Source organism: Pleuronectes platessa, chromosome 21 (assembly GCF_947347685.1).
Source record: "Pleuronectes platessa chromosome 21, fPlePla1.1, whole genome shotgun sequence".
Lineage (NCBI taxonomy): Eukaryota > Metazoa > Chordata > Actinopteri > Pleuronectiformes > Pleuronectidae > Pleuronectes > Pleuronectes platessa.
This window is the reverse complement of record NC_070646.1, coordinates 12,730,953-12,749,812: the sequence shown is the minus strand read 5'-3', so window position 1 is coordinate 12,749,812 and position 18,860 is coordinate 12,730,953. Positions and strand designations below refer to the sequence as shown.

The following is an 18,860-nucleotide window of genomic DNA, read 5'->3' as shown; positions in this document are numbered from 1 at the left end:
TGTAATGTAAAGTCCAGAAAATGTTTGGGTCCGGACTCTACCCATAGTTTGTTTTCAATTCAGTGCAGGTCTGAAGGCAGCTATAGTGTACAGTACAGTGGCTGTGATCTTAGAGCTGGGCCTTCAACCCAAATGTCAATAAATGTCTATTTTAAATATCTGATCCTAATGTCTTCACTACAGAAAAAAATCTCTATTTCATATTAAATGCTGGATGTCAGTAGAAAGAGTAAATGCATTAAAACAACTTTAAATGAAGATCAGTGTTAACGTCTTCCAGCAGGGAATAGAAACTCACAGGTAGACATTCACAACTAGATGATATATATTTTTTTTTTCTTCAGTTTTTACATATATATATATACACAAGAAGAGTTGGATGCAGGTTTTGTTTTCAGGAGTGAGTAAGGGGTGGGAGGTAGGTGATGGGAGGGAAGTGGCAGAGCTATAGGGGTTAAAGGGGTCAGAGGTATCAGGAGCAACCTCCACCACTTCCTCTCTTCTGTGGGAGGTCCTGTGTGCTTCAGCTGCAGGGTTTTTTCTCTTCTCCTTCTCTTCAGCACGTTCTCCTCCTCATTCACTTTGCTGCGTACAATATATTGAAGGAAGTATTATGAATTTTTGTAGAGGGGTCGAGCATGAAACCTAAAACCTTTATCCGAATCTGGATCAGGAGGGCAGGTCCAGAAGTTTTTTTCTTTACTTTCTTTAACATTTTAAGGTTTTTCAACTTTTTTGTGGGTTTCTATTTCTTATACTTTTTAGAAAAAACGGGTATGTTGAGGAAACTGAAATGTGTCAGTGTGCGCAACTTGGTGCAGATGCAAAATACAAACAGTGATCTAGGGAATTTGAATGTGGATTGTTTGGCCTCGGTGGAGGTGTGTGCTCTACTGAGTGTCATTCTAGTTTTAAGTGGACCGGTTCACAGTTTGTGTGCGATCGCTCCCGTAAATGTACGACTTTTGTCACACACGAGTGTTAGCCTGTGCGAGCGCTCGGTGAATGCTTAACAGCTTAAATAGGTTGCAGCCGATTGAGCTGTGATGTTTTCCCGCCGAGACATTTTTGGGTCAGAGCCGTTTTTTCCTCTTTCTTATTCTCATAACAATCGCTTTGATTAAAAGAATAATTAGGTTTTCTTCTTACTCCTGCTCGAAATCCGCGCGGATGCACTCACCTGCTCACAGGCACACATTCCTCTCTCTCTCTCTCTCTCTCTCTCCTCCTGTGACGTACCTGTAAGATCTAATGACAGAAAATTTTGGAGCACTGTCGGGTCAATGATTTAGAGGGAACTTCATCTTCTTAATGCATGCATTTAATGTGACATGTATTAAACAGCCGCTTCACTTTGCCGAGCCAGGAGACAAAGTGATAGTCCTTCTCCAGGAGCTGCTGCACTAACCTGTTTGTCGAATAGGGCTGGGCATGCTGTGCTCAAGGTGGAGACTTATAAAAACCCCAAATTCAATTACATCGCCCCCCACAGTGTGTCTTTCCTCCCGAGTCTTTTTATCGTAGCGGTACAATCATATCATGCAGGGAAGCTGGATATGAGTGAAGTAACCTGGCAAGTTGGAAAGTTGCAGTTTGTTTTATTGTTGTTAAAATTAAATCGTTATCTTTTCCTGCCAGAAAAAATCTAAACAAAAGCTAAATCACACAGTTTCCTTTTGCCTTCCCTTTTCTTTTTTTTTCTTTTTGCCTGGAACTCCACATTATGCTGAGGTGAAGTAAACCAGCTGCAAGCAGAGAGGAGACATCTCTCTCTTTTCAATATGATGACAAAGTCTGGACCACCATAGCAAAATGGTTTATTTTTCTGCTGCAGACGGAGTTTTAACACAACTGAGTTTCCCCTGTGGAAACTTAAGCCATCGAGGGTCTAAATATGCACTGGGTGGAAAAAAGTTCTTCCGCAGGTTTAAATGTTGTGAAATGAGATTTTGCACGGCCAAGTTGGAGAAGTGAGCTGTGCTGTTTTGGATTGTGTACGTGAATGTGTTTGTGTCTGCCAGTTTTACTCTTTGTTTGCATGTGAAATGCTTTTGTGACAGTGACACGTTCACGGATTATGAGTTTTTATGATTTAAAAATCGATCTAAAGTTTGCAATATGGAAAAAATAACGATTTCATACGTACCATCTGAAGTGCTTGTTCTAAACCTGCCTGTTTGTAATGAGCTGCTTGATTGTCCTGCTGATGCTGGTTCCAGTTTGGACCGTTGTCACAGGGTCTTGGGTTCATTGAAGACTTCACATTGACTGTCGGTGTGAGTGGGAGTAGTTCATTGTCTCGATAGCCATTTTCAGACATGGCCTGCGGGTATAATCCAGAGAACTAGCTGCTGAGTTTACCCGTAGTCGGTCCTTCACACATACCCAAAGCAGCAGGAGATTCTCTGCACAAACGCAATAACAACAGCATCACATCCTCCACATCATTCAGGCGAGATGTGGAGCGGGCGGAGAAAGGAAGCCAGACTTTAACTCCGCTGCGAAGATCACATGATTTTTCTGCGTGTCGTCACTTATCACCAAAAACTCTCTTCAAACATCCACTGTGTCTTCTACATGTAAGACACCTTGTTTTTCTGCCGGGAGATATTTTTTAAAATAATGTTTTCATCTATCGCCAGTTAGAAGCATCATCAACCCCCCCCCAACTCACTCGCAGTGAATCCAACATAATCCCCTGCTGTGTTCACACATCGACTTCTCCTGGATATCTATGGACATTGTACTAAGAGGCTGCCGAGCGTCTCACTCTGATATTTGCATTCACATATGCACCTCTGCCGAAGAAAATATGGAGGAACTCAACAGTTCAGTGCTGGTCTGAGAGCAGCTTGTACGCACGTCCTTTCAAGGTGGTGCCCCCTGCCTTGGATTTGCTCCACCTCCCCCCACAACCCTCAAAGGGTAAACGGTACAGATAAGGGATGGATGGTTATGTTTATGGTCTAATTCCTAATATATAGATCGGCCACCATTCCCCCTACTTGAGCAATGTCCTTATCGTTTTCATTGTCGCACGCTGCTTGCGCCTCTCTGTGAGTGCTCATGTAGCGCTGAGAGGTGCGAGGGCTAAACAAAGGCAGAGCACTCCAGATTAGAGCAGATGATAAAATGAAACTTTAATAATGGCCGCAGGGAAACTGGGTCACGGGCAAAAGTGAAGAACGGGAGACGAGAATAGAGCAAACGGAGACTATGAAGATAATGCAAGTAATTACAAGCAAGGAGCCGACTGTGCTGAGGGTAACACACAGAGCGGGTCAAGATAGGTTATATCTGTTGGCGGCAGCTCGGAAACGCGATGCTCACTTGGACCGAGTGTAGAACATATGCTCGAAACATATGTTCAGAGACGTAGGCCATCCGCAACGTCACATTTACAGGTTCCTCGTATAATTTGAACTGTGGGATAAAGCAGAAAAAGCCTCACATATGAAAAAGACCAACAAATGAGCAAGTGATGGGTGAAACGTACCAGGTGACACCGTGACAGGCACACTCAAACAATGTCCTAACAACGAGGCGGCCGATTTGGATCAGTATCGCAGGAGACTAGCAGTTTGATTGCAGGCTGAATGTCTCATTATAACATAATCAGATTTAATGGTCTGAGGCCGTAACAGAGCGTCGGATGAACTATATTGATCCTTTCAGATAAATTGGGTCATTACAGCTATTAGAGGTGTATCGGTTGGAGGACATAAAACAAACTCGTTTTCTGATTCTCTGTTGATCCCTGAAGGAGAAATGTATTCTTGAAGGAGAAGAGCTTTTGGCCACCACTGTTCCTGAATACTTTATCTATATAGTTTGTTTATATCTATAAAGTACGTTATATTATACATATAAGAAAAGAAACTGTTAACATTATTGATCCAACTCCGGCGAAATTCACTTGTTACTGCAGCAGATGGTCAGAATGAGGTAAACAAGCGAACATGTGAAAGTATATAACAGAATAAAATAGGCAATGTAATATAAAATAATTAAATAAAAATACAGAGAATATGTAGTTAATGTATATTTTTCATTGCAGACAGAAATATTGTTTGTAGAGGGACCCAGTTGAGTAAAGAGCAGTGGCACAGGATGATTGCATCACAAAGTCTACTGTAGTTGTGCTTCATGGATTATATGGACATTAAAATAGATGTGTAGACTGTTATACGTATATATGCAGGTATCGTATACAATATGAATATAAATAAAAATGGTATTTGCTGTGTTTAAATGGTTACGATTTTCTAAATATAATTTAAATAAATAGCAGTTTACTATATATAGTGTAGCTGTGTGTATATGTAGTTATAAATTCACATTAGTATCCAATATGATATGAATATAAATGTGACTATGTATACATTAATACATTGACAAAAATACTTTGTACTATACTTTTGCGGACAGTTTGCAAGCAATGGATTTAATTCTTGGTTTTGATCGCACAAGAAATCTGTACCAGCAGACTTCAGTCAATTGGTGACATTGTAATATACAATCGTGCTACTTCCCCATTGACTATTTATATATTTTCTATGTGAGACAATCATATTAATGAATAGTGCATGACAAGCAAATGGATTTAGTTTGCATGGAGACGACATTGAGTATATTGAAATTTGCACTCTGCATTCTTAAATACAAGATAGAATTAGTACGTGGTAAGGAAATAGGGAAAAGAGTTGATTAAAAAAATTGAGATTTAGCTTGAAAATCACTTTTCAAAGCCAGATATCGAATTAATCCACTTTAGATGCGCTTTGTTTTATAAGTAATACGTGTTTGTGAATTTGTAATTGATGGTACAATTCTTCCTTTTTGCTCCTTAAATGTGGGTTGAGTAATTTCTTCTTGGCCACAGGGAGGACAGTGACATTTTCAAATTCAGAAAATACAGGGCAACTTTAACATTGATCTGGGGATGTGTTTCCAGCCCTCTGACGTGTGTGGGTCCTGAACTCACTGCTGAGGGAAAACACCTGCGGTTCATCAGTGTTATTTGTTGCTATGTGATGTGGGATGATTCAATAGAAATAATTTAATCAAAGGCGATAAAAGGGTCTGTCGAGCTGAAGGCAACTGCACAGTGAGGGGTTCTCTCAATGGATTCATCTTGTAATGTTTTCCCATATTGATTTAATATTATTGATAGATGCAGCATTAAAGAAGGTTAATAAGCTTTGGTTGTTGAAATAGCCTGGAGAAGAATATCAAACCTGCCACTGCTGAGTCTGCTGTTATTAGCGATGTGTTTTCGACCTTTCTCACATCTTCATCATCCACACAATCTGATTACTGGTGTAAAAATAAATATTTGACAACACAAAAGTGTTCTGCATGAGTCATGACCATCTTTTGCTGCTGGTACGTCACCAGGCCGGCGGTTAATGTCCTGACTAAGAACGGCTATCACCAGCTACCACAATCTGATTTTTACATTCACATTTCTCCCTCCTCTGTGTGTCAGTGCTGTTTGTCTGTTGGCAGGATTGTGCAAAAACGATTGAGTGGATTTCACTATACCTTTGTTAGAACAGTGGGGGTGTGGATTCTTTTAAGATGGCCGATCCAGGATTATCTTTTTCTCACTTTATTTAACATGGCAAGATTAGGCGTTTTTTCCCCATTGAAAAACATGTATTATATTTAGGAGGCTGATATCTATGAGTTTGCAATTCTGTGCATCCCGATTGGTTTGAACTGAGGTATATGCACACTATGAGTGCCATTCTATTTATTGGTTTGTCTGACAGGATTACTGAAAAACTACTGAACCTTTTTTTTTTACTTGCTGAAAAGATGGGGCATGGGCAAAAGAGTGTGCACTATCCCCTCAAAGCAAGAAGGTTCCCGGTTTGAATCCTGGTTTCGGCTGGGGTCTTTCCCTGTTGAGTTTGCCTGTTCTCCTTATGGCTGCTTGGGTACTCCAGCTTCCTTTCACAGTCCAAAGACATGCAGACTGGGGTTAGGTTAGTTGGACACTGAATGTGAACGTTTTGTGTTTGTAATTAGAAATAATGCTGAGTTTTTTGTGAAAAACTTCAGGCATGTAGTTTGTATAAAATGTAGAGTGGTAATCTCAAGGAACAAGGGAAGTTTGATGCCGATCTTGAAGATCCTGATGTCTCGGATCTCAATAAACATATATGCATTGTGGTGGAAAAGTGGCCAATCGCCTTTGGCTCAATGAGGCCTGCTCTCTCTAGTTCAGCTGAAACTTTGGCATTCATAACGGAGTGTGTTCCAGCAGTTGTTCAGTTTGCAATAAGAAAGCACAGTCGAGTTGAATCAGGTCTTTTTTTACATTTCCATGCAGGACAAAAAAGGATTCAGGTTTCTAGTCAGAGTCATCTGTGACGTACTTTGGCCCAGTGAGCGGTGCAGGAAAAAAGGAAGGATACACTCGGGCGGCAAAAAAATAGCTTTCAACCACTTTTCACCTTTTTTTTTTATGCTGTGCTGCAAACGGCCTGTGGTTTGGTCGTAATAGATGCTGGATAGAGGTGGTTCGATGTGATGGAGCTATTCTGGAAACTTCCAAGAGCAGGCGAAAGGAAAAAAGTCAAAGAGAACTCGAAAGTGAAGCATACACACAAACAGCTAGATGGTTAAAAATGATAGGCTTCACGTGCGTGCGTACGTGCATGTGTACGTGCTCTATGCTGCAGGTATATTCTTATGGGAGTTGATAATTGACTGAAAACTTGAGAAAAGTGCAGCGTAATTTCACGTAAATCTATTTAATTTGAGATTCTTCAAGTCAGATGCTCTTAGACTCTGCGTCATTTCTTCTTTTATTCTTTCTTTAGGCGAAATCTCTAAATTGCTGAACTCAAACTGTACGAGACGCTGTTCCCATACTTTCATGGCACGTCAGACAGGTCGGGGATGTTTCAGGGAACATGTCCGTGATTGTGCATGATTGTGTGTTTTGTGAGAGTGTGTGTGTGTGTGTGTGATCAACCAACCCAGTCGAGACTCAACACACCTGTGGTTCTCCACTCCTGATCACCAGTGCCGATGCACAGCTCCTGGATTGGAGCCATGAAAGCGAGGAGAAGAGAGATTTCCACACCTTCTGCCTCGTCTGGGGCTGAAAAGCCTCGGCTGTTTGTTCCGTATATCAGGACAAAGCTGCTGTCCCCCATGCACTCACACACGCACGCATACGCACACGCACACACACGCAAAAGCACACACACACACACTCATCAGGCGTATACAGGCGTATGGACTGATACACAAAGGCCTCGGTTATCTGGAGGAGGGGGCATGCAAGAAATGAACTATGGACGATTAGAAAATGAAAGAAGATTGCTTTTGATTAGCTCTTGTTAATTAATCCGCCAGCTGCCTGCCTGCTTCCCAGCCAGCCCATCATCAATGTATAGTGTGTGAATAATTCAACTTTGTGTGTGTGTTTGCGGTTTGTCTTTGAGGGATGCAGGCTGTTGACAGGATTTTCCTGTTCAGATTTTTGATGGTGTCGTTTCATAATGACAAACAGATGAACCTAAACCTCAATTGGCTTTGACGTTGGTCTACCTGCGCTGCACCCACGTGTGTGTGTGTGTGTATGTGTGTGTGTGTGTGTGTGTGTGTGTGTGTGTGCGTGTGCGTGTGTGAGAATAATGTTATGCATGTTTTCATTGATATGCAATGCAGCTGGTGTTCCCAACATGCATGATCAGTGGACTACACAGTGCGCTGCCAAGTGAAGTTGAATGGCAATGAATGATAGATAAAGGGGGAAAAAATGTATGAGAGATGAGAGAAAGACAATGTGGAGGAGGAGGAGGAGTGGTTAAGGACTGAGGAAGATATCAAAGGTAAAGTGGGAACGAAATGAAAGGATGAATGAAGGTTGTGTAACCGAGCGGGTGGTGGCGGAGCACAGGAGTTTAGAAGAGAGATGCAACTAAGACAAGAAAAAAAAGAGAGAAATCGATAGAGAAGACTCAAACAAAAAAAGGACATGGTTTTTAGTGAGATGAAATAAAGTGAGGCGCACGAAAACAGAGAGAACAAAGCACCGGAACAGGAGCTAGGAGGGACGGAGCGATTTCATAAGGAGATAAGATACGGAGGACGAGATTCACAGCAGCCCGAATTTCACATCAGGCAAAGGCAGCCGGGGGTTTGTGCTGCTACGGCATTACAAGAAGCGCTTCACTTGATTGCGCATTAGTCCTATTGTGGTGGGAGACCGGTGTATGTTTTATTTAGCGGGCTCGCTCGGAGCTTGGCTGCGGCAGGGATGGACATTTGTTTGTCCTGCAGCCCGCTGTGTGCTCGGGGTCGCCGGTGCAGAGCCACGTCTCCTTGCTGCTAATGGACGGGGCAGCATCAGTCAACTGTGCCGGCATCTCCCCGGCTTCCTCTCAAAGCAACAACCACCGACGTTGTTATCGCCCGTCCAAGCTCCTATTTGGAGAGGGTACTCTCAGGCTTTTCCTTGTTTAAAGCCACAGAGTGAGAGATTCTTTTTTACAGTATACTCTGCCCCCCCCCCCCCCCCCCCACACACACACAGGTGGGATGCGTATGTACAAGTTTCGGCCTGAGCCTCCCAAAGCAGACAGCTTTACTGGTATGCATTTATTTATTTATCGACGAGGAGAAATCTGCGAATTCAGATTCCAAAGAACCATCTCGACTGTCGCGGGTTGAAGCTAACACAGCCATCAAGGAGTTGATGTCCAAGCTTGATGTGTATCCGATCACATCGAATTGTTTGGCTAACTTTGCGTACCCTCTATTGAAATAGGTTTACCTGCTTCTGGCGGTAAACTAGCCACAACTTCACTGATGCAGCCTAAAGTCAAGCAAGCGGAACAGAACAAGACGTAGAGAACAAGCTGAAATAGTGACTTACTTGTCCAAAAACAACAACACCACTTCGGCATCTGTCCTGCAGCCTTTGGCTTCTTGTGGCTCTTGCCATCAAGTGAAAAATGCTCCAATATTCCTTATTTTTCGGTTTCTTACACTTTCTCTTTTCCTCTGACAACCTCCTCTTTATTTTCAGTTCTACTGAGAAGACAAACTACTTGTCTCTTATAGCTAGCTGCTCGCTCCAGATCTGGTTGTTGTTGTTGTTTGAGGAAGGCTGTAAAGCATGAAGTAATGTTCCAGCAGGGTACACCAGAGGGACATGGTTCTCTTCCAGGCCTCCTGGGGGCGCTGTGGCAATGACAGACATGCCATTCTCCCTATTATAAAGGTTCTATACCATCAAAATGATTTTAAAGCTGTTATTTTGAGGTATAAAAACTACCCGGTGGTATTTTAATTGATGGGCTCATGTGACGCCATCTGCTTTCCTTGAGCTTGTTAGAGAGTCGGTTGAATATGAACCCGCTGCTATTGTTAACGCTCTTAATAAGGTCAAACTCAATTAGGCTGTCACCTCTCGTTTCTAGACCTGACATTCCAGCTGGCAGCAACAGCAGGCCACCAGAGCGAGGACGTGTGTCAGCGTGTTCATTTTTTTCAACCCCGTGCCGTTCTGGTTCTGGTTTGTGAATTTTTCCCTTGAACTCCTGACCTGCAGATTGTAGACAGTTTTCAGCAGCTTGCCCTCAGCACCCCAAGGCCAGAAGAACGGCAGAGACTCTGCTTCAGACAGCAGTTTGTTCTGTAGTGAGCAGAGACGTCCATCTGCTCCGTGGTGAAGAATTAGTCGATTTTCATTCATGAGGCAAAACAACAACATGGAAAAAATTCACAGAAAATGTAAAGAACTGTTGAAGATGTATATCTTATTAAGCTGGTTTCAGTCATGAACTCTAGCAAATGTCCAGAGCAACTGACCTTTGCGCTCTCACGTGCAGCCCCTCCGGAAAATGTCTCTGACCTATCACACAAATGGTGACTCTGAGTCTGATGATATAGTGACAAAAAAATGAATTATGTAAATAATTATATATGTTCAAAATGGTTTTAGTCTCGCTCGAAATTGAATAATCAAGAATAATCAAGAATAGCAGTAGAAAGAAGTTTGCATGAAACAAACATCACAAAGCACAAGACAAATTTTGTGGACTCAAAATAGTCATGGATAACAAACTATTTGTCTCACTTGTTCAACAAACTGTGCCGTCTGTCCCCAGCGTGTTCCCAGTCAAACATGGACTGGTTTTGTGTCCAAAAACTGTTTAACATCATCTCCAAGTGAAATCATGAAACATCGCAGCAACTAAAGCAGAAGTAAAGCCTCACTGCACTATTGTCGTGAATGATGCTCGGCTGAAGTGTGTGTGTGTGTGTGTGTGTGTGTGTGTGTGTGTGTGTGTGTGTGTGTGTGTGCGTGCGTGCGTGCGTGCGTGCGTGCGTGCGTGCGTGCGTGCGTGCGTGCGTGCGTGCGTGCGTGCGTGCGTGCGTGCGTGCGTGCGTGCGTGCGTGCGTGCGTGCGTGCGTGCGTGCGTGCGTGCGTGCGTGCGTGCGTGCGTGCGTGCGTGCGTGCGTGCGTGCGTGCGTGCGTGCGTGCGTGCGTGCGTGCGTGCGTGCGTGCGTGCGTGCGTGCGTGCGTGCGTGCGTGCGTGCGTGCGTGCGTGCGTGCGTGCGTGCGTGCGTGCGTGCGTGCGTGCGTGCGTGCGTGCGTGCGTGCGTGCGTGCGTGTGTGTGAGATCTCTCGGTAGACTACCTCACTAACCTGGCTCATTATATCACACACTGAGATCATAAGACAGACGTCTCTAGAGGTGCACACACGCTCTAGTGAAAACCACAGGGATGCTCACTTCTGGGAATGGAACACACACACACACATACATACACATATACATGCACACACATTAGCACACTCCGATAAACAGTTTTATGAAATGACCTGCAAATCTTTCTGCAGCTGCTGGATGTGTCATAGCTTAACCTGGGTCGTATATATATATATATATATCTATATACCTCCACACTGATGAGGCGTTCTATATAGCACATGCACACACATGCACTAAGGCACATAGACACAGAGAAAACACATGATCCTGGCTCCTGCCAAAACAATCCCTGAGCTTATGTTCGGCCCATCAGCAACCTGTAAACACACATGAACAAACAAACACACACGTAACAATATATATATACGAAAGTTAGAGACATAAACACATATATGGGAACAATTGCGTAAGGACAGTACACAAATACACATACAAACACAAACACAGAGAATGGCTGATGTTTGCTCGTGTGATTCCAATTTTCCTCACCTCTGAGTTTGTGTCCCCCCCCCCCCCCCGAAGTTGGATTTGTGTTGGCTGTCACATTGATCGGCTCTTAATAATGCAGCGTGCACCGGGTGTGTGGGCGAATGGGGCGACGGGGGGGGGGATGGGGTTTGGAGGGGAGACACAGATGTTCCTGGCTCGAGGAAATTGTACAAACAGCTGGTCTGTAATAACAAAACTAACTGAGCATCACTCCCCAGCAGCTGTGTGTGTGTGTGTGTGTGAGTGCATGCATTGGTACAGACAATTTTATATACGTGTGGATGGTCTGGTTTGTTTATGTGCGCTCCGGGTATTACTCATGTTGTTGGGACCTCGATATGTTTCCACAGCCACATTATGGGGCTTTTCCTCCTTGTAGGGATAAAAAAGGAAGTCCCCATTACGTGGGGGGGGGGGGGGGGGGGAAGACATTTTTAAGATCATGTTAAGGTTAGTTTAAGGTTTGCCTAATGCAGGCTCTACCCCCCCCACGTGAATCTTCCAGATGTTTTCTTGTTGCGAAAAACGCATATGGCTCAGACAATCTCCCGCTGCTTGCTTCATATGTGAAAGGCAAAGTCTGGAAACAGCTTTAGAAATGTGTTTTGATAAAAAGTCTTTAAAAGCCCATTTACAATCCACATGTTGACACTATATGTTCATGTTTACATGTCACCTGCTCAAGTTTGGCCCGAGGATCATTTATGTTTACTTGCTGTGTTTTCGCATGAACATCGAAATCCGAGCCTGTTTTGCGTCTTTGTATTGACTTTGTACCTGCGTGTGAAATCTAATGGTGTGAAAGATTCACATCCCTGTTGGTGTGAGCGCATCCTTTTAGTCTCACTATGAGTGTGTCTCCTCGAACAAATCTCCTCTCACCCTCAAACGCGATGAGGATTTCCACTGAGCTAATGGAAAGTTTGTGCATTATTTTTATGATTTGCTTCTCCGATTCCCCCCCATCCTCTCATCGAGTGTTGCCTTAGAGTAAAGCATCAAACCAGCTGGGTGCCATGCTGCTCTGTAAGACCTCTTCTTTGTGTACCTGTACCTGCCTGTGATTCACTGTAGCTCTTCCTCCTACGGTGCTGTCTGTGTGGAAACCATAGACTGTATATATAAAGGTGGAAACACAGGGAGCCTCGCTTGCTCTGTCTCGACATACAGACACTTCACCCTTTGTCTCTAACTTCTGCCCAATGAGCCATCAACACAAGTTTATCTGAGCTCTGCGCTGCGGACGGACATGCTGAATTTCTCTTCCTCTGCTCATATCACTCCCCTCTCACCGTCTCTCTTCCTCCTCCTTGGTGTGTTTGTCTAGCTCTTAGCTTTGTGTGGTGGAAGCAGAAGAACTTCCACTTTCCTAGTTTTGCAAGTTTTCTTTTTTTTTAGGTTGGAACCAGATTAGTTGATGTTCATGGGCTCAGGAGCGGCGCTCGAGGCTCCTTCATCGTGACTTCAGCTGATTAGTGAGCTACAGCGCTGCAAAGAAACAATACACTTTGTCTCAACACAAAGTCAGAGTAGAAGAGGCGACGGTGAGGGAAGAGTTTATCATCTTGACAGAACGGAAAGAGGTTTTTCTCAGAAAGAAAAATGTGAGCGCTGCAGCGTGTTTATATTGTACGTTACAAGGAAGTGTGCGTCCTTGAGGATTTGTGTGCTAATGTGTGTCTGTCAGCGGCTTTGTGCGCCTTCCCTGCGTGGCTATGTGTTTTTTATGACGCGCATGACTCGTGTCCACTTCAGTGTGTTGACATTGATTTGATAAAATGGGGATTTATGGCTCTTTCCTGGCTGGTAATGTGTATATTAGTATTATAGATCTGCTGGTCCCTGTGTATTTGTCTCTCGCTGCGAAAAACAAAAGCATCAAACAGCTGCAGGTGTCACAACTCGACACACAAGATAACACAATGCATGACTTACACAAACCCACTGTCCATAGTTGTCTGCACAAGATGTGTTTGTGACCTGTTATTGCATCTGTACTACATGCAAAGTACAGTTTGGAGAAGACGCTTTGACAGTCGTTGGAAAGGGGCTTATGGGATACGTGACTCTTCAAATAATCATGTACACGGTCTTGTACCTTTTTACTTTTTTGTATGTTTTCCAATTATTTATTTCTTCTGAAAGAAATGTTCGAATTATCTCTCCCGGGTTTAAAATCTTTTTATAAAGATTTTCTGAAACCTCTGTGGAGAAAATTTATGGGAAATGTTTTTCCTGGAATCAGAGCCGTTCTAAAAGTGGGTGTTTGTTGTTTTACGCTGTAGGTCTAAATGTAACCGTGTGCTCTCTCTCTCTCTCCTTCTGGTTCAGCCCTGTCCATATTGCCATCAAAAGAGGAGCAGACCCCTGTGCCGCAGAATAAGTGCATGGGCGACATCGAGGAACTCGCTGCCAGCTATGAACGCAAACTCATAGAGGTGAGTTCCATCTTTCTCTATGTTCCTCACTGTGAATTAGCTCTGATACCTAGTCCAAAGTTGTGTGTTCCTCAACTTGTCTCATATACCAGTTAAGTGCTCCTGCTGCCACCACAAACCAAAGCACTTAAAGGAACAGTTCCAACATTATGGGTAATATTATTACTTACATTTTGATTAATTGTGACTTCTACTTTTCATTTTCAATATGAGGTACATAATAGATTGTGTATAAAGATGGACGACACATCTCAACTTCCTCCCACTATCAAGAAATGAGGCCAAAATATCTCTGATACGAAAGCTGCCATCTTGTGCACGTTGGAGTCTGTGCAGCAGCAGTGGGGGATGTAACCGTGGTATTAAGGTTTCACTGACACGACAGAAACTATCTTTGACTTTTTAGTTTGGTCCATGTGCCACTAGCATGTAGGATCCACACTGCAGCCAGCCACTAGGGGGTGATTGAGACCCTTTGGCTTCCCCTATGGAGTTGTTTTGTCGTCCATCTTTATATACACTCTATGTAGTAATTAAACAAGTTTTAATTGATGATACTAATAAATAAATGGTAGGCGGGCTTTATTAGATTTCTTTGACAGAGCTAGGCTAGCTGTCTCCCCTTACTCTTTATGCTAAGCTAGGCTAAGCTAAGTGGCATCTTGCTTTTAGCTGGTAGTCTCACTACAGGCCAGACACAATAATACCATCAGTTTTTTCATGTAACTCTCAACAAAGAAGCACAACTGGGTTTGTTTCATTTTTTCTTTTAGCCTTCAATGCATCTTTTTTAAGAAAATAAACATTTATCAAAACTTCAACCACACAAGTCACGTTGCTCTTTAGCCTATTCAGGGTTGTCTTGTTTGTTCTCCTGAAAAAGATAAAATAAATATTTCTCTGTCATCTGTCAGTGGCACAAACGCAAATATCCTCTCTAAAATATCTGTTCATGTCCAACCTGCTGCCAAACGAAACAAAAACCTGCGTAGGGGCCAATAGTCGTGTTTGTTGACAGTAATAGAATTTCTATGTGCTAATGACTTCCCTAATGTTGCCAAGATCTGTGCGTTTAGTGCATTTGTTACATTCACAGGCAATGTTTAAGAAAGAAAAAGAAGATTGAGTTTTTCGGCCTGTGAGAGCCGTGCGAGGAATATGAAATTCTCAACGATCCACTTAATCTGAATAAAGCAGCGAATTGTACTCTTCAGTTGCATTGATTTAAGCTCTGGTTCTGTTGTTGCCAGAGCAGGCTCTTCTCAAATACATTGATTGCAGTGCATGGTGAAGCGCTCTAATAATCGGACATCAGGCCTATTGTTGCCAGCTGCACGAGCGATGATGGGAGCGCTGTCCAGTTTCCTATTAGACTGACCAATGAGGCAGCGGCGCTCCCAGAGAGAGTTACAGCGTCGGAGCACAATAAAGGCACCTTCTGTTTATTCTAATGTGTAGCGAGGTGTGGGGGGGCCTCAACATGAATTATTAAAGCATGGCTTTCATAAGAAATAATTCTGCCTGTGTTCGGCCAAACTATGCTTTCACTTATTCATGCACGTGTATGTGCGATGCATTTTAAATGGTGTTTACTTATTTATTTGTTAATTTGCTTGGCTGTCAGTCTCGAGGTTTTTTTTCCCAGTGAGCCTGGAGGAGGGCGGTGGGACACAATCGCGCTGCAGGCTGTCTTCTGGTCCCGGGCCAAATCCGCCTGTCATATAGAACACAGGTGTTTGTTCTTTGTCCCTGATATAAATCAAGTCGTCCAGTTGGCAGAAATATTGTAAACTGTTGAAGTGGCTGCAGCTGGAAGAGAGAAAAGAAAAGACGTGCCGCCAACGAGACATACAGGATGCTGCCATTATTGCTCACCAGTGGCGGATCTAGGATTTTTCTAAATCGGGGGCCATTAAGGGGACAATTATATATCCATGATCCATGCACCATATCTGATTGAGTAAGGTGCACACTCTATAGCTCTATAGCTTTGCTTCAAACGTCGTCCACACATCTCCAAATATATTTAGAAATTTTTCCAAAATAATTAATTGACCTGTGCACCCCAGAAGGGAGAAAAGTGCAGCTTTTTATATATAATAATAATAATATTGTCGGTGTGTGTAAAGTTATTTATCTGTAAGTCATGCCCATTACCATTCTTTTCTTAACCGTTATGTTTTGTGTGTCTGTGTGCGTGTGTGTGTGTGTGTGTGTGTGTGTGTCGGTGTTCCTTCTCCTCATCCCGATATGAGGATTCAAAATCGTGTGATATACATGAGCAGCTGTCGACACTCCTGACTCAGCCGCCATTTCCCCAACAAGTTATTGATTTCTGAAAATGTCACATTAAAGCCTTGTTGGATACATCCAGACCTGCCAGACACAAATAAATATTGGCCAGTGGCTCAGCCTTCATTAACCTGGGAAATACGCTGGTGTTTGTGACCCCCATCAGTTTTAATTTAAAGATGCTAATGCGTTTTATCGACTTTGACATTGTTTATGTTTGAGTCAAGTCTCAAATGGCTTGATGCTCTTTCCCTGCCCCGTCCTTGTTTGTTCATCTGGCCTGTCAGGTTCTGAACTGTCCACAGAGATTCTCGCCCCCGGCTACTGTCACACCTTGAACATGTGGTGTGTGGCCTCTGAATTTTTGGGGTTTGCTGAGGTGGGATATTGAACACAACTTCCCCCCCGTGTCCTCTTTGTACACCCACAGTGCAGCTCTGCAGGTGACTGGTTTTGTGCCTTGCAGGACACTGTGCAGCCACAGCCTTTCACTGAATGTAGCCCTATATCACTGGTTCCACTGAAACTACTGATTACAGCATTCAAGCCATCAATATCAAGCTTTAGATACTGATGAGGCATAGAATTTCATAAAAGCTGTAATTTTACTGATTTGGATTGAAAAAAAGAGAATCCACTGGCCATATCTTTTTCCCTTTCATTGACATCCAAAGATTATAAGGTTATAAAATACCCATAGCTGATATTCTGGCCACTTGTGGGGAGCAGAATCAACTGAAAACACTGCAACCTCTATCTCTGTGTGTTTGTCTGTGACTTATATATCTCTAGAACCACTTATCTTATCGCCTGCACACATATTGTTAAGGATCCCGAGGAAGGAATTGTCGATAACGACAATGGCATCACCCGATTCTTTGTGTAGCAGTGAGGAGCAGCTTCAGGATTCTGTGAAATCTGCAGCAGCAAGTTTTAGTAAGGAAACTGCAACCAGCATCATCACAGCATAAACAAACAGGCAGGTTGTAATGCGCACTGGACTTGTTTAAACAAAGCATCAAGTTGTTACTGAAACAAAAATAATTAATTTGTGCTTCTGTCCTCTCGAAGTGAAATACTCACCTTCATGACGTGCTCTGCTTTGGTGATCACACAACTCTTGAGGTGTTATTATATTGCATTTGCAACAAAAATGAATTCGTTCAAATGTAAACCCGACTACTCACTGGAATGACAACACTCCGATATCAGCCGCGCTTCTGTTTACAAACCAATCAATGTCAGCTATAGATGCAGCTTACATAGGTTATGACTACAGGACGTAATACACAACTCTTCTTTCCTAAATTCCTAAATTGCAATGTGGAACCAAAACAGAAAAAAGACATGAAGCTTGGTACATTCAAGTGTAAAATGGATCTTATGAATATAGCCAACTTTGTGATGTCCTTATATCTTGCAGGTCTCATCCACCTGTTTAATGACATGTAGGTCATGTGATTTAGAAAGGGGACATAGGGTTTAGTGGGTAAAGTGTAGCGGTTATATGTTTATAGTTTACATCATCTCTTATTTAAGGTTTAATCCACCTTTGTGCTGTTACTTAACCAAACTGATGAAAACCATGAACTGATACACGCCAGTGACTTGTGGAGGAAGTGTTTTATTTTTACACTTTGATAATTCCTGGATGTACCACTGCCGCCCTCTTACTCTCCTCTTCGTGCTTCTTACCCTCTCCCCTCTCTCCTTTTATCTATTTATTTATTCCTCCTTATCTTCTCAGCCGTGGCAGAGACAAGGTGGTACAGGTTTTGTGCGTTGGGTAAATTCCTGTATGGATGAGTCGGGGTTTCTCTAACAAATCTGCATAGATGCTAGATTTAAGTGGGTGGGGCACTAATGGCATAATCCCACTGGAGCGATGCCGGTCAGAAATGAAAGAAAAGGCAATGAAGTGATAAATCTAGTGAAAGACAGATGGATGCACAGAGAGAATCAAATCACAGAGGGAAGGAAGTGAAACTACTACAACTCCAGGGCATTGACACATACGCTTTTCAATTTACATCTTTATTGCGTTGTTGTTTGTCTTCGTGTGCGTGAGTAGTAAAAACAGATTACATAACACAGTTAACGTGTCCGCAGAGGTTTCTATGAAACGGCGAAGCTGCATGACATTGATCGGTGAGGCCAGAGTGGCGAGGAGAGGGTGGGCAGGTAGTGATGTAGCACGTCCTCCAATCGGCGCTCACAGGCTGCTGGTGTCAGGCTGAGGGGACACACTACACAACGGCCCCTTGACATTTTATAGTCCATGTAGAAACGAAAGTCCTTTTTGTGTCACATGGTGTTTTTTTGTCCTTCGTTCCTCTGACAGCATGATATCAGGATGTTGTCGTCGTCCACTTGTCGTACGTAGAATTAACTCTTGAGATAAATGAATCAGTGGATTTTGAGTGAGATGAAAAAATGATGGAGAAGGCAGTTGTAGCGAAAGAGCCCCCGGTGGTTTTAGATGAAGAGGATTTAAGAGTAAAGACCGCCCCCTCCTCAGGCTCTTTAGATTTTCAAACTCACCTGAAATGTCAAAGAGACGTTCAACGACTCCAATCTGTTTAAGAACCTATTAATGTGGCCTGCAAGTGGGCTGAATGCTACTCTACAAGCCAAAGTGGAATTAATAGACAAGGTGGCCCCAGGAGAATTCTGTATCTGACTAAATATAACTATCAGCATATTACTTCATATTTTAACCCCTTTATTATTTTTCATACTACATTTCAATACTCAGGTCATGTGACCACTGAACCAACTCAACTGAGAAACGGCCTGTACTGTTTGCAAGCACTGATTATGACCGATCCCATGGAAAATGCTGTTTCCAGGCATGAACATCCCTGTTGCTGACTGACTGGAATAAAATTGTGCTGTTCGG

General features: G+C 43.1%; 1 protein-coding gene across 1 annotated transcript in view; it reads left to right on the top strand.

Moving 5' to 3' along the window:
* snx29 (sorting nexin 29) overlaps positions 1-18,860 on the top strand; it is a 133,097-nt gene that overhangs the window by 53,280 nt on the left and 60,957 nt on the right. The window contains exon 15 of the mRNA XM_053413880.1: positions 13,563-13,669. Within this exon, the coding sequence (XP_053269855.1) occupies positions 13,563-13,669 (107 nt within the window). The remainder of the gene's footprint in view (positions 1-13,562; positions 13,670-18,860) is intronic.